The sequence below is a fragment of the Engystomops pustulosus genome, chromosome 11 (assembly GCF_040894005.1).
Source record: "Engystomops pustulosus chromosome 11, aEngPut4.maternal, whole genome shotgun sequence".
Classification (NCBI taxonomy): domain Eukaryota; kingdom Metazoa; phylum Chordata; class Amphibia; order Anura; family Leptodactylidae; genus Engystomops; species Engystomops pustulosus.
This window is the reverse complement of record NC_092421.1, coordinates 28,910,547-28,926,423: the sequence shown is the minus strand read 5'-3', so window position 1 is coordinate 28,926,423 and position 15,877 is coordinate 28,910,547. Positions and strand designations below refer to the sequence as shown.

Here is a 15,877-nt window from a genome sequence, read left to right as displayed (position 1 = left end):
TGTTATTTCCCTACATTAGGTTTTATTCTGCATATTAAAGAGGACCTTTTACTACCCGACACAAATATATATATATATATATATATATATATATATGCATAACAATCTGAAGGGGCTTCTATTATCCATCACCCATGGTTGCGGAGCCATCAGTCCCGGTATCTGACCATTATAATCTGTGTTCTGTCAGGGAGGAGGAGGTAGAGGCGTGTGCTATGTTAATCGTCTCTGATACTGTCCAATAAGCAGCAGGCAATGTCAGAGAAGCTACTATCTACACTAATAAGCTGTGATTTCTCTATGCTCATCTAACTAGTGATGTGAAGTCCGGCTTTTCTTAGTGGGCTGGATCATTAGGCTCCGCTCACCAATTTTAATAGGTTGAAGAGGTCGTGGTGAGCGAACGACCCATCACTACATCTAACAGAATTGTGTTGCACGCCCTATGTTATAGGTGCATCCTGCCAGAGAAGTGCACACTGTCATCACCTTGATCTGCACCTCTGACACCCTGTTATCACCCTGCTCTGCACCCCTGACACCCTGTTATCACACAGCTCTGCACCCTGCTGACACCCAGTTGTCACCCTGATCTGCTCCCATGACACCCTGTTGTCACTCTGCTCTGCTCCCTTGACACCCTGTTGTCACCCTGCTGACACCCAGTTGTCACCCTGCTCTGCTCCTATGACACCCTGTTATCACCCTGCTCTGCTCCCATGACACCCTCTGGGCACCCTGCTCCTCTGACACCCTGCTGTCCCCCCGGCCTGTTGCATCAGCCTGCAGTGCGGCGGGTGAGGGGTTAAGCGGCTGTGACGTCATTTCCTGGCCCCGCTCCTGCTTCCTGGCGCAGGGACCGAGCTGAAAGGGCGGAGGAGAAAGGGAGATAATAGAGGAGCAGCAGCCAATCCTCCGCTCCGTGCGCCCTCTACCTCAGCCCCGGCTCCTCCCAGCCCGCCGCTCTCTCTGTCCCCTCACCACCACACTCACACAACTCCAGGCCACAACCATGTCAACCGGACACCAGCAGAGCCAGAGCCGGGCCATCCCCACCAGGACCATCCCCATCAGCGACTCCTCTCAGCTACCTCATGACTACTGCACCACCCCCGGGGGCACCCTCTTCTCCACCACCCCTGGAGGTAAGCGGCGGCCTGCGGCCCGTGCAGCAGGCCGGGACATGTGCTGCGCCCCGCGGGGAGCGTGCACCTCATGGCACATGGCGGGGGCCCGGTGCTCGCCCTGTCATGGGGAGGGAGCGGGATGGGGCCTAGTGCAGCCTCCTCCATGTTTCTATAGAGGGGGGGGGGGCGGTGTGGGGCCTGAGTATGGCCCTGCACCCACATGCCCTGCACCCATGTGCTCTGCCCTGCACCCATGCCCCTCACAGCTGGATGTGGTCCTGGTATCCTGTCATACATCACAATGTCTATGCAGGAAGGTGTCGTCATATGGTCACCATGTTGGTTGGGGGCTCAATAAATATCCTGGAGTGCAACGTCAAACAGTTCACAAAACCTGGGTCTGGTGTGTGCCCTGTAGTACCCAGTGCACAGGGGAGTGTGTGCCCTATAGTAACCCGAGCACAGGTGCCCCCTCCACCACATGGCTGGCACATGTGTATATGCTGGAGACTTGTGCCAGGAAACCTTGCAGTCTGTGATACATTTTGCATGTTCTGCCTCTCCCTCTTGATAGATTTTTAGTATGTTCCAAACTATAAAGTGTACGAGGGGTGGATTTGGTGATGATGAGACCCCAACTATATTCTAAGCATGGGGGTCCACAGCTCTAATCAGACTATCGCTGGCCTTAGGAATGGGTTCATATGGCCCTTATACACATGTGCTTATGTACATACATGTGTTTGTTTCGATGCACATATGGAGAGCAGAAGAAAATATGGAAAGTAGAGGTTACTTAAAGGGTCGCCCCACTGTGTATAGGTGATAAATGTTCGACTCACAAGTACCATGTGTGAATGGTGGAGTAGTAGTGCACACATGTGACTCTCACCACTCAGATCTGTGGGACAGACATCTCTATGTATAATCTGGATGTCACACACACACGTGCACTGGTGCTGTGTTTATATCCCCCAGTCTCATGATCAACACAGATTCTCCTAATCTGGTGAAATAAATTGTTGCATATGTCATTAGATTACTGTATCCTTTATAAATGTGATTTCTATAATGTGGATTGTGCCAGAAATGCATAACATATGACGGATGAGTATTATATCCACAGCGTATGCAGCTTGTTTAGCTCTATACTAGCAGCCCCCTTACATGTCCTGTGCAGGGTTTACATTTGTAACGTGTTATGCTGTATGTTACATAATTGATGCAAAGTATTCCAGTTATTTCTCTACAGGGAGGGCAGTAACATGGCACATGTGCAGTAGGCTCCTGTATCGCCTCGCCGTGCCCTCGAGAACACTTTAATATTGTAAACAAGGTTGGGGAAGCCAGTCCAGCCCCATGACTGTTGCACAATAGTGCAGGGAAAGTGAGGGGGAGGTGACGTGAGGTGGCATGACAGCACAACATGTCTAATAAACAGTCCAACGCCGCATAGGAAACATAAGGCAGGCTTGTTCCTATGCGAGACCCAGGCCCTGCCTTGTTTTCTTAGAATACGCATCAGTCCTAGTCCAAAGTCAGGACATTCTTGGCCTGTGCAGTTAGACCCCCTCCTCCTCCTGCTGCTACTGCTGTGCAGGGTTATTGGCATCGGCTCGACGCTCTAGGAATGCTGTGGCTGTATTATAGCAAGACAAAAACACACTTGGAGCAGATCAATGTAAATTTTGCAATATCCCTGGGCGTCTGGCCTGTGCCTCATGTTACCAGGTCATTCTCTGTGTTCATCCTATTGTGACGCTGTAATGGTAGATTCACATTGACTTTATCAAACGGCAAATGGCAATTTATTATCTGTGATGTGCGTAGTGCACGGTTATAAGGCATTGTAAAATCCCTTTATCCTTAATGCAGTGATAAATGCTGCAGACACAATGCATTAGGCCATAGGATACTTAAAACAATAATTCCTTTATTTATATAGCACACAGATTATGCAGCTCTGCACAGAGCTTGCCAAATGAGTCCCTATACCCATGGGGCTCACAATCTAATCAACCTATCGGTATGTTTTTTTAGTTTGCTTGTGGTTCTTGGTCTTCCACAAGTGTATGGCAATATTCAGTCTCATGACCTACTGATAATGTGACGTCATTATATCACACCTTTTGAATTTAGATCTATTCTGAGACTCAATAGTCAAAGGGGTTGTCCCATAGTAACATGTTAGTACTTGTCTATAGTGGAGCTCTGTACTTGGCTGTCTCCATCAGCTACATAGAGATGAACGGGCAGCCCCCACATGTGCAACCAGCTCCGATAATCTCTGGGTGTGACGGGGATACATTGGACCCCCATTCTTGTGATCCGGGGGGAGACCGTCGCCGATCAGCAAGTTAGTCTGTATCCTCTTCATAGGGTCTAACTTGCCACTCTAAGACAATCCCTTTAACAGTGATGCGGCCATGTTGCTGTTTTTTTTTTCACAACATGGGTGACCAGCTAGGGATGCCAGTGCCAGCCAGGAATTTGTACTTTCGATACAAGGACCACTTGAGCCTGCCGTCACAATTGCCTCCAATAGAGAGGCCCCTGACCTGGGTCTATGATGGTTTTACATCAAAAAGCGCCTTCACAACCCAACCCTTTTTATAAAAGTTTAGTGCAACAAGAATAAGATCTGCTGGCACACGGCAAATGATTGGTTGCCAAAAAGCCCTTGTGTTATAAGTTGGACCCATTTTAGGCTGTGTTTCTCTCAAAATATTCTAGTAGGTGAGCCTGGAAGTCCCCCTTCTCTTCTGCTGGTGGCCTCTGGACTATTTCTGCATGTCATGCAACACTTGAAAACACGTCAGCGGTGATCATACAGAACACTTTCAGTTCCCTTTATGATGCTGTACATAAGACTGGTTGCTATGTTTCATTTGCTGGTTTCCTGCAGGAAACTTGCACTAAAATTGTGATGGAGCTGGGATATTACCTGATATCTTCTTCCTTTAAAGTACCCCTAGAATAGCTTCAGTCACTCCTAAAGCTAGAGTGTAAGCCTGCTGTTAAAGTCTTGTTATGTAGAATCTTATAGATGACAGCAAAACCGAAAAAAAATGCCCCAATAATGTATAATACAGCGTGGTGCACCTCAAAAACAACAAACAGAAGCACCAAAAATTAAAAGGAGCGCTTATAAATTGTATGTAAAACAAAATCTCCATTTTATCACAATTGAATTCTCATAAAAATATATCACTTTGTATGGGACGGTCTAAACACAGGAGCAGATTAGCCCCAGTTGGAAAATGGGGAAACCATGAAATACAAGAGGCTCCCCTAGTATAGCCAAGACCAAAAAATAAATCTAAGTCCTATAAATAAGTGGCTAAATATAGCAAGATAGTATTGCCAAGGCTGTAGTAAATATTAAACCGTATATACAGAAGACCGGAGGTACCTTCCGGCTTCAGTCTGATCATTGTTTTGGGTGATTTCTCCGTCAATGACTGTTTATGGATTACCTGGGGGGGAGGGGGGGGGACAATTGTACACCCTCACCTCTTATAGATGAGCCTGAAACCTCAACATTATACTTTCTACTGTGTATAAAGGAAGGTGACACCCTGGACTAGAGAGAGGTTCGTATAGACCACTTTGTTTTATATCTGTCCTGCTTCAATTTTGGCATTGGGTGTTTATTCGAAATACAAAATAACTGTGACAGAACAAATAAATCTGGCCCTCTAAAGCTACAGCACTCATTGGGATGTGTTGTAAACTCCATATGTTTCTGATTTGCTTATCATATATACCGTATATTCTGGCGTATAAGACGACCTGGTGTATAAGACGACCCCCCTACTTTCCTGTTTAAAATGGAGTTTAAGATATATTCGCCGTATAAGACTACCCCTTTTCCAACGCATACAAAACACCGGTAAAAATTTAAAAAAAAAAACAGATTTGAATTTAACATGGTCCTTTTTTTAATTTAAAGTCTTATGACATGCAGGTATATAGCAGGAAAACTGTCGCTCATAAACATAAGGCATACAACAACAACATTACCATTACAGCACTGCCCCCGGTAGTATACAGCACAGCCCCCAGTAGTTTACAGCACAGCCCAGCCCAGCATTAAAAAAAAACAAAAAACTTGTATACTCACCCTCCGGTGGCCCCGATGTGCTGCGCTGCTCCCCCGATGTCCGCGCGGCTTGTCTTCAGTGTTCAGCGCCGTCTTCTTTCTTCTGCTTGGCTGCCGCCATTGATCTTCCCCGGCAGGCGCCTAGTATGACGGGCCGCTGCTGACGTTATACTAGGCGCCGTCCCGGGGAAAAACATGGTGGCGCCCAGCAGAAGAAAGAAGACGGCACTGAAGACGAGCCGCGCAGACATCGGGGCCACCGGAGGGTGAGTATGCGCTATCTTTTTATCTTTTTGAGGCTGCCGGCAGCCATCGCTGTGAAAACCACAGATCGCGGGTGTTACCGGTAAGCCTTTGCTGCATTATGCAGCAAAGACTTACCGGCTATGGAGAGGGCTCAGCCCGTGATTACCGGCGTATAAGACAACCCCAGACAAGACAGAAGATTTTTCTGTCTTCAAAAGTCGTCTTATACGCCGGAATATACGGTAGTTGTTGAATTTAATACCCTTGTGGCAATGGTTGTATCCAAACAACAATCTTTCGTGGAGCAGATCCCTTAACTGTCATGTTATCATTTTTTTTTTTTGCTGATTTGTTATTTTTGCAGTTGATATGACGTAAAATTTATTTCAACTACTGTGTATTTAGCCATACATGAAATCGGCAGCATAAACATAAATATGACATATGTGGCAGTCCCACAAATCTGCATCTGTTTGACTTCTTTTTTTTTCACCTGCTGCCTTTGGCACTTTCTTTGCAGAATTTTAATGTGGCTTCTGCACTGAAATCTGCAGTGACTCTGCTTTGTGCATGTGGTTTGACGGGGCTTTGGAGAGGTGTAATTGAAGACATTACCGCATGATTTCATAAAATGTGTTGAACACTCCAATAGGAGAATTATTTCTGCAACCCTCGGGTTTATCATGCAGAGTAGTTAAGTACAAAGCAAATATTTTGATGGGTAACACAAAGGCAATGTTGGTAATGTATGTGTTTGTTGTTTGGCAGGTGCCCAAGATTTGGCTACTGCATACAGGTTTTAAAGGAAGTCTGTCAGGTGATTTTTTTTTTTTTTTAAGGACATGAAACCAACAGTATTTCCTTAGTGTCCAAAGTATACCTATAGCATGGTCGTCCGTATTGGAGACTAATAACCAGAGCTGTGGAGACTAAATGTAGGCAAGTTTTATTTAAATGTCACCCCTGAATTTAATATTATAATACTTTAATAATTGTACACTACTAAAAAAAAAAAATTGACCAAAATACCAATTCTCAGTAAATGAAATGTCAAAATCTATTTTCGGGCTGATCAGGTTTCTGTGGAAATGCCTCAAGGCAAGAAAATGAGGCTTGGTAGTGTGTGGCCTCCACGTGGCTGGGTGACCTCCCTACAACACCACCCATGTGCCTGATGAGGGGGTAGATGTTCTCCTCTGGGATCTCCTCCCATACCTAGATTAAAGCATCGGTCAACTCCTGGATAGCCGCTGGTGGAGTTCTGGGGAAGAGGCAGGCCAGTCCATAGCATTTAATTATTGGGGGAGATCAAAAGTGTCATGACAACCAATCAGAGCTTTAATTTTCCCACATTAAAGATTAAAGCTTAGCCCTGATTGGTTTTCACGGACAACAATAACAGTTTTACATCAGACTCATCTGATAAATATCCCCAAATGCCTTCATCCTGCAGGCATTGTCCTACATCAGAAGGAACTTAGTCCTGAACATGGCCTCAAAATGGGTTTGAAAATTGCTAGCACTTGCAAGGCTGGACGGCCCTTCAATGACCTTTCCCCCTATTGCTGGGCCACTGCCAAACTGGTCATACTGGAGGATGTCACCGCTAGTAGAATGTTCTCCATGGGGTCTCCAGTCATGTGAGCCACCGGTGCTCAGCATGAACTTGTTTTTTGGGCACAGCAGAGGGTCCCAATGTTGAATCTTAATCTAGATGTTCTCTGTCAAATGCCAATGGCCCTGCATGGTGTTGGGATGTAAGCCAATACTGACTTGTGGTCATCCGGCGCTCAGGGAGTCCGTTTCTGACAATTTGATCAGACACATGGATATTAGTGTCTGCTGGAGGTCATCTTGCAGGGCTGTAGCACTGCTGCTCCTGTCCCCTTCCACATAAATAAGATGGTAGTGGTCCTGCTGCTGGGTTGTCCTCTCCACATCTCCTGGTATCTGCTCCATGATCTGGGCATTGTGCGACACAGGTAACCTCCTTGCCACAGCTCACATTTATGTGCCGGTGATAATTTCTGCCTCCTCCATTTGCTCTACAGCAAGAGAAATTGATACACAATCCACTCTGATTTCAGAGAAGTGTGACTGATTTTGTGTTTACCAACATTGCCTTTGTGTTACCCATCAAAGCTGTGTGTGTTTATCCAGCTAAATACACCCTGGCAAGCCCTATGATTGGAAGTCCTTGATACTCGGTATCTTCTATCCTGACTGACACTAAATCCTTGAAAGTGATGAATAATGGAGGGAAAAATAAAATAAATATTTGGTCAAGTTACACGGAAGGAACATTTTAACTTTTTATAACATGTTCTTATACCATGTAGTGTAAATGGCAAATAAATCTGTTCATAAAGGGGGTCATGTAACGAGTGATAAGTGTAGGATTACTTTGGGTCTGATTTCCACTACCACAGGAATCATAGAAATGGAGTCCAATCTGTGTGAGAATCCACTAAAAGAGGACATTCTTTCCTGGTAGAAAAAATAGTCATGTGATAACTCACAAAGTTTTTCCAGATGTTCTCAAAACTGGACAGATTAGAGCAAGTCTTCTGGGCTGGAGGTTTGTGCATCCATGAACTGATGTGTATCTGTATACTTTGGGCTGATGCAACTGCTTAAACCATGGAGCTTACCTATCTCCATCCCCCCCCCCCCCCCTTTTCTTGGATTGTCCGCTGCCCATACATATTAAACTTCTGCTGAATCAGCAGATTTTTGCCATTGAATGATAAAGCATTCGGGAACATTGAACTTAGAAGAAGGCAGTCGCTTGTGTGTAATGGCGGATATTACAATTACATTCACACTGCAGTGAAGATTTCTCTCCTGAAGCCACATTAGATGCAATTTATAAAAAGCTAAACCAGCAGTGTTACATCTACTGCTAATCAGTCCAGCTGCTAGTTCACAAGGTACAGAACGCTCCTTCCTTATGAGAGATGCCAAGTGCTCTGTGCAAGACTTTGACATACAGGTTAAGAACTTGATAAACCTCTTCCTCCTTTTCCATCAAGTGTAAAAAAAAAAAAAAAGAACCTGTTCAACCAGATTGTGTTAACTTTTTGGTGTTTTTGATCATTATTTTTATTTTAGGGTGTTTGGACCGTTTCATATTATGCAAGTCCTATCTGTGGGTAGTATTTTTAAGTGCAAAGTTCAGCATGGTCTTGGTTTTCTATGTCATACTTGGTAAGGCTGTTTTAACAAGGTAGCAAAAGAGGCATTGTTTTCCTTGTCCCATCTAAAAAAAAAAACAAAAAAAAAACACGTATTTACGTACCTTTCTATGCTCAGTCTAGTGGTTGTCCCTACACGGTAAAGGACTTTTATCGTCTGGGTGCAACTACACAGATGGCAGTGCCAATCACTGTGTGGCGCTGCCAACTAGGCATTTAATCAAACACAAAGTTGTAAAATAATAAAATGCAAATCATACCCCGCCCCCTCTCTCTCTCTCTTCTGAACATAACTACACTAAGGGGAACGATTGGGCATCTCAGAACAGCCAAACTGCAGCCTCTGATGTTCTGTATCTTAGCCAACTTCTTGTAGTCATGTGATTTGAGCTGGTGGAGACTTTTAATAAAACTCCCCCAAATTGATTAGGACGTTCAAGTGAAGGGTGTCATTTAGCTTTTTGTGCATGAGACCCGGTCCTTTTAAAGAGAACCTGTCAGACAAAATAACCCCCCTAATCTAAATAGATTTTCATAAACCGCTATTAGAGAGCATTGCCTCTATCCCTTCATTGTCCCTCTACATGCCTGTAAACCTAAGCAATGAGGTCCTAAAGCTGTATGCAAATGACCTGTGAAATGTCCAATGAAGCATTAGCATATTCAAGCTGTCCACTCTATTCATGAGTGGGAGGTACAGCCACACCCCCAGTGCTTGACTGACTGTATAATGGTGTAATGGTGTAATGGCTGATGTCTGTGTCTCACACATGTGTATTAGGAGGATGTCAGCAGATGCAGAGCACACACTAGCATTGCTTTACTATACATTACACACAGACATGAGCAGGGGGAGGAGAGGGGAGGGGTAACAAGAGTGACATCACTGCCTCTGACCATGTGACTAGCCTCATTTACATAATAAAGAATAGATGATTTTACAATGATTAATGTATGAATTGACTAGATAAAGGCTGTGATGGATCCTTGTGAGCTGCTCCAACAGGTAGTAGTGACAGAGCTGATGACAGGTGTCCTTTTAGAGGACAATGTTCAACCTGGTGTTTTCTAAGCTCTTATTACTGTAGATTATTGTAACATATTTTTTTTTTTGTTCCCTGATATGAGATGAAGTCAACGTTTGGCTTAGTGCACGTTTTCAATTTATAATGTTTACCTTCAGTGTAACTGGTTTTTACTTCACTGGGTGCAATCCAAGCTATGTTCTCAGTGTCACAAGGTTTGGTACAAAACCTTTACACTATGCCAAGTTATTGTTAGGACTCCTGCTCATGTGATGATCTGTTATTCCCTTAGAACACTGTGTGCATCTAGAATATCATCCTTCCAAGTGGATCTGTCGCCAGTTACACCCTTTTATGTAATGTTGTTTAAGTAGGTGATAATCAACATGTAATGTTAAAATTCATGTTGGGCTTTGTGCAATATGACTGTCCCCTTGCCTCCCTCCTTCATATTTTAAAAGTATTTTATGGGGCTATTTGGTATCCAATCTTGATATCCCCCTGTACATTGCAGCAGATATACTAAGTGGGTCAGGCCTCTTGGTATATCGGGCATCTGGATCATCCTCATTGGTAAATGAGCCATGTGCTCCACCCCATTTGACATTGAACTGGGATAATGGGACTAACTTGCAATTTCGGACCAAGCAACGGTCTTCAAGGGCATGTCAAATGCCCCCCAAAGCCTCTGACAAGAGACTTGGACACATTCACTAAGAATAAATGACTGATTAAATGTTGGAAACCTCTTTAGTGGTTACTGATATTCCTGTTGGTCTTGTTGTAGATGTAACTACAGAGGCATTTAGGAAAATCCTGTTTAATTCCATTAATTGGTGCGGGAATTGACCTTTTGCTCTCAAGTTTGAGCTCCTTCACCCCGTCCCCGGGGCGGTATAATATGAAACCTCTCTCTCGTACTCAAGGTAGTACTTTATATCACATGACGGATGTTGTATTTAAGTTGCTGCTGTTAGAGGCGCCTATGGCAGGTTAGCCAGGCTCGCTTAGCAGACATTGCATCATTGCAGTGGAGTTGTCAGACTATTAACGTTGAAGCCTGGGATTATGTTTACTGTTCTGCCTTAAAGATCCTGCGTCTCCTTATGGACATGGAGAGTATTTCCATTCTATGGTTGTACACAACCTGTTTTGTATGTGACACTGGGACATGCTGATCAGAATTTCCTTTGTTCTACTTGATGCAGAGAGAGATTGGAACGGTTCCAGATGATGGCTTTGCCCATCCCTTTTCATGAGTAGAATATGCTGTGGGATTGATGAATGGTAGTTCCACATTTATACCAGAGCACTTGTGTTTGATAGTGTGAGCTCTGTGCAATACCTCTATCGCCAAGCTCCTGTCAGGACGCAGATATTCTCAGAGATGAAGGTTGTCTCCTAGTCCTGCTAATGTGTCTGAGAAAGGAACCTTTTACAGGGTGTATTTTCCAATACCGTATTTTTCGGACTATAAGGTGCACCATCAATAAATGCCTGCAGAAGCAGCCCTAAAGATCCATACCTTTTGTGGGTGGTATTAGTAGCAGCAGGACTGTAAGAAATTTTACCTTTTTATTTCTGACTATAAGAAGCACTTTTTAGCAAACAAAATTCAACTTGCCGGACTGCTCTGACCATTGACAAAGATTTGACCAAATTTTTTTTATTTTTTAATCTTGTATATTGCAGAAACGCAAGCCAGATGCAGTCTGAAAGATGTGATTCGCATTTTGTTAATGACTTGTTTTTAGGTACTATAGAACGGAAGATGGGGTCATCTGAAGCAACTCGTCTGTCAAAATATCTCTCTTCTCTGCTAATTTTCACATGACTTTGGAGGTGATATTTTATAAGGAGAGAAACTCATAAAAGATGAAATTCTAGAAAGGACAGTGCATGGCCTACCTAAGAGTACTAGTTGTTTAATGGGGTAAAAATCTGGTGACTGCATCACTATAAGGCTATATTCAGAGGCCAGAGTGCTAGAGGGGTGACCTCTCCATAGAGATACACACAGGAAAATATGAGACATCTTCGATCTTTTCCCCTTGTATGGTGCCACATGCATGCAAAAACTTGCAGTCACATATATGTCCCCCATATGTCCATCTGAATGTAGTGGAAGAAGTATTCTGGGTGAATGAACTGGGACTAGTTAACAAAAATGTTATTAACTTATTAAATAGTGTGGTGTGGCCATTTGGTATTTGACGTTTTTTAATATATCCATACTGTTTCGTTCTAGGTACAAGGATCATTTATGATCGCAAGTTTCTCTTGGACCGTCGCAATTCTCCCCTGGCTCAGACCCCTCCCCGCCGTTTGCCAGATATTCCTGGAGTGACCAGCCCAAGCACTGTTGTAGAAGAGCCCAAAGTAGAAACAAACAATTTGAACAATCATGACAGAAAGACTGCTATTGGTAAGATGTTTAACCTGCATCTCACCCGTTTATGGGCTACTTTCACTTATTCTTATGGGAGAGGGATGTGCCTATTAAGCCAATTCCTAATCTGGACACGTTGTTGCTGGATCAAAGCATTTAAGATATTGACACCCTATTGTGTAATATATTTTATATTATATTTTACAGGCACAGAAATATGTTCTGTTCTGGAACTTTTACTTTTTTTTTTTTTTTAGTTTTTCTGTGTCTGCGATGTAATTTGCTCAACCATACATCTGCATAAGTCTGTATTTTTCTGGATCCACAAATAGGAATTGCATGATTGTGTAACATACAAAACTGATCCTCAAATATGAATGACGTCATTATGGCATCTTTTCCCATATACTTCTAAACGAGGCTCCAAGCTGCAAACACAGGCAGGAATAGGCCCTGCTCTGAATTTTCCACAGCTGCCATTTGCATTGCATTTAGTCAGTGTCCACGTGCAATCAGTGTAGCTGTAAAAACCATAAAATCAACGTCCGTTGTAAAATAGTGCAACTGTTATTTCATTAATTTAATGGCATATGCATTTTTTTTCTCCAGCTTTTGCAGTTAATTGCATTAAATATTAAATGGTGCCACTAGAAAGTACAGTTTGTCCCACAGAAAACAAGTCCTCATACATCTCTGTAAAGAGACAATATGAAAGTAATGACTTTGTAAAGTTGGGGATATATAAACTGAAGAGAGCTGCATCCTAAAAAGATTAATATTTAAAGGAAACCTACCACTTGAAGTGGCAGGTTTCTGATGGAAATACCGAGCACCAGCTCAGGGTGAGCTGGTGCCGGAGCTTATTTTCGTTAGTGTTTTAAACCTGCAGTATCGCGGTTTAAAACACTTTTTAAACTTTATAGCCGGCACAGGCAGGTACGCGCTCGGCGCTTACCATGCGCTCGGCTCTCATTCACTTCCTATGTAGCCGCGCGCATGGTAAGCGCCGAGCGTGTACATGCCTGCGCCGGCTATAAAGTTTAAAAAGTGTTTTAAACTGCGATACCGCGGTTTAAAACACTAACGAAAATAAGCTCCGGCACCAGCTCACCCTGAGCTGGTGCCCGGTATTTCCTTCAGAAACCTGCCACTACAAGTTGTAGGTTTCCTTTAAGAATAAACCTACAGAACCGATCCTGTACGTAACTTCCTGTGTTGCTGTTCGAAATTAAAAGACTGAAGATTGTATTCTTTACATTAGCCAATAAAAACAAATAACACAAATTCTAAATGCCATACTGAAAGGCCTAAAGGAAATATCTACCACCAGGATCAAGGATTGTAAACCATGCATACTTACATGCTGGCATGTGCCCCCTGAGACAGGATCTGCTCTTCTTTTAGCTTCTTATGCCCTCATTTGTACAAAAAGAGGCTTCTGTTCCGGGAGTGTGGAGAGGGCTGAGCCCTACCCTTAAAAGTTGGTGCTAGCTGTTAACCCTTATCAGTAATAATGTAACCGATCAGATGCAAAATCCACATATACTGCTAGACTGTAGTACAGCAGTATTTGGTGACAACCTATGGTTAAAATACCATGTGCGTCTCAAAATGGTATAAAAAACATTTAAATTCATAACAAATCTATCAATTATAATAACTGTTATTCCTGCGTCGAACCCATAATGGAAAATGGCACTTAAAGGTCCAGAACACCGCTTTTTGCCATTTTGCAACATATAAAACATTTTAATAAAAAAAGTGCTCAAAAGGTCGTTGATTTCCCCAAAATGGTAGCAAACGAAAAGGTGGCTCATCCCACACCAGATAACACCTTGCACAGCTCCATACACCAAAGTATGAAAAAAGTTATTAGCTTCACTAGTACAATTTTATGCAGAAAACAAGCTCTCATACAGCTCTGTAAATGTGAAAAATTAAATTGCTGGATTTGGAAGTGAAAAATGGGAATGCTAGTCATTAAGGGGTTAAACAGGTGCTACATTAAAGTAAAAGGTGTAACAATTTTATGTTGGAAAATATACAATCTCCACATTCTCGTAAAAAAAACAAATTCAAATTTTACATAATTCGGAAATAAGGCAGTGGTTTGTTTTTTAGTTTTACTTGTATTCATTTTTGTTTTCTTTTGTCTTTTTAGGTGATGATGCTCAATTTGAAATGGACATCTAACCTTCCAGAAGCTTGGCAAGCACTCAACATTGCGTGTACCTGACATGGCCAATAAGAGCACTTATTGAAAAAATGGCAACGGCGCTCTTATGTGTTTAGAAAACAGACCTTCCAGGTGCCAAAGGTCAACGCAACTAGGCCCCCCCCCCCCCACCTTTTTTTTTTCCCTTCCTCTCCCCCATTCTTCCCCTAAGAATAATCCCACCCCTGCTACAATAAAGTGTGGAGGTGGTGAAGGGACTTGTGACTGATTTAAATGGCTTGAAGTTGGCAAGTGGGAATAAATACAGTTTGCAAATTTGTACTGTAGCTTTGCAAATACATGTGAACAAGGGGTGACATTAATGAATTTTTTTAAACACGTCCCACTTTTTTTTTCTTTTTTCTAATTCCACTATAGATTCACCCTTTGGTTTGGAAGGATGTCCAGACCATAGTGGATAAGTTTGTTTGTATTGTTTTGACATAAATCGCTATACAATCTCACCGACAGGAAATAGCCTCCTGGTGAGCAAGGAACCATAGAGTCCCGTCCCTGTTACTGCCTTTCGAAGTCTTACTTTAGGCCCTTACTTAATGCAACGTGTACGTTGCCTGTCAAGGAAGTGCATTTGTTTTGGAATGACACAATTTACGTACATAGTCAATCCATGTTCAGAGGATTGAATTTGTCCCGTCCCCCCCCCCCCCCCCAACATTGATTTCTATCTAAAATTATGTTTTGAAAATCGAATATTCTGCTATGGACGAGAAAGGGTTTAACACTTCCTTTCTTGGCTTTATGGGTAATTTCAGATTTCCATATGTGTCTCTACGCTTCTGGGTTATCTTGTTTTCTGACATGGCACTTTATAGATCAAGTGAATTTTAAATCCAAGCTTGAAGTTTGCCTCTGTAAAGGGAGAAAAGTATTTCTGAAAGGTTTGCAAAATGCAGTTCGGAATAAGGAGAGCTGCATTTTGAGTGTCAAATATCAGTCGGTATAAGAGTTCTTTTTCATCACCTGTTTGGCATTAAACTTCTTCTAAACTCAACACCAAAGTGTCTGCAAAATTGCTAATTTTTTTGTTTGTTTTTTTACTGTTATAATTATTATAGAGGGCAACATTAAAAACGTTGTCTGATAGGATAGGGCTCCCTACACAGGAATGTGCTCAAATCGGCTATCAAACCGGACAATTTAACTTTTAGTCTGTCATCCAATTCCCTACTGGTCTCAACACTAGTAACTTCTTGGGCTCCTTGCACATGATTTTATGCTCATCCCTCCCCTATTCAAAGAGAAGCGATCAGCCGGCGCCGTAACAAAGTAAAATAAGACGCCCTATATTTTTCTGTGTGCTGAGACGTGTGGTCACCGTGGTTGGGTGTCTATGGTGACTGATATCCAGCTTGGATATTGGACCCCACATGTTCGTGTGCAAGGGGCCTTAGTTTATGACTTTGTTCAATGAAATTTACCATCTAAATCCATCATGATAAACTAAGGAAATTTACTCCTAAATCTAGGAGCTGTGTCTGGTAATCATCTTTAATTTGCTATCCATAGGCTCATTAGCATAATTTTAAATGTTGATTTTGGAAGGAGGTTGAGGGGCTAC

General features: G+C 42.8%; 1 protein-coding gene across 1 annotated transcript; it reads left to right on the top strand.

The window, feature by feature from the left end:
* The first annotated feature begins 843 nt into the window (after positions 1-843).
* Positions 844-15,310, top strand: EIF4EBP2 (eukaryotic translation initiation factor 4E binding protein 2). Its single transcript, XM_072130164.1, has 3 exons — positions 844-1,145; positions 11,943-12,119; positions 14,245-15,310. The coding sequence occupies exons 1-3, from the start codon at positions 1,013-1,015 to the stop codon at positions 14,274-14,276; spliced, it is 342 nt and encodes a 113-aa protein (XP_071986265.1). The 5' UTR covers positions 844-1,012; the 3' UTR covers positions 14,277-15,310.
* Positions 15,311-15,877: the final 567 nt, after the last annotated feature.

What these genes read in the sequence shown, in the direction of transcription:
- EIF4EBP2 (XM_072130164.1), top strand. Translation starts at nt 1,013, where the DNA reads ATGTCAACCGGACACCAGCAGAGCCAGAGCCGGGCCATCCCCACCAGG. An exon ending in CTTCTCCACCACCCCTGGAG is followed by an intron (nt 1,146 to 11,942) that starts GTAAGCGGCGGC and finishes GTTTCGTTCTAG; the next exon opens with GTACAAGGATCATTTATGAT. An exon ending in TGACAGAAAGACTGCTATTG is followed by an intron (nt 12,120 to 14,244) that starts GTAAGATGTTTA and finishes TTGTCTTTTTAG; the next exon opens with GTGATGATGCTCAATTTGAA.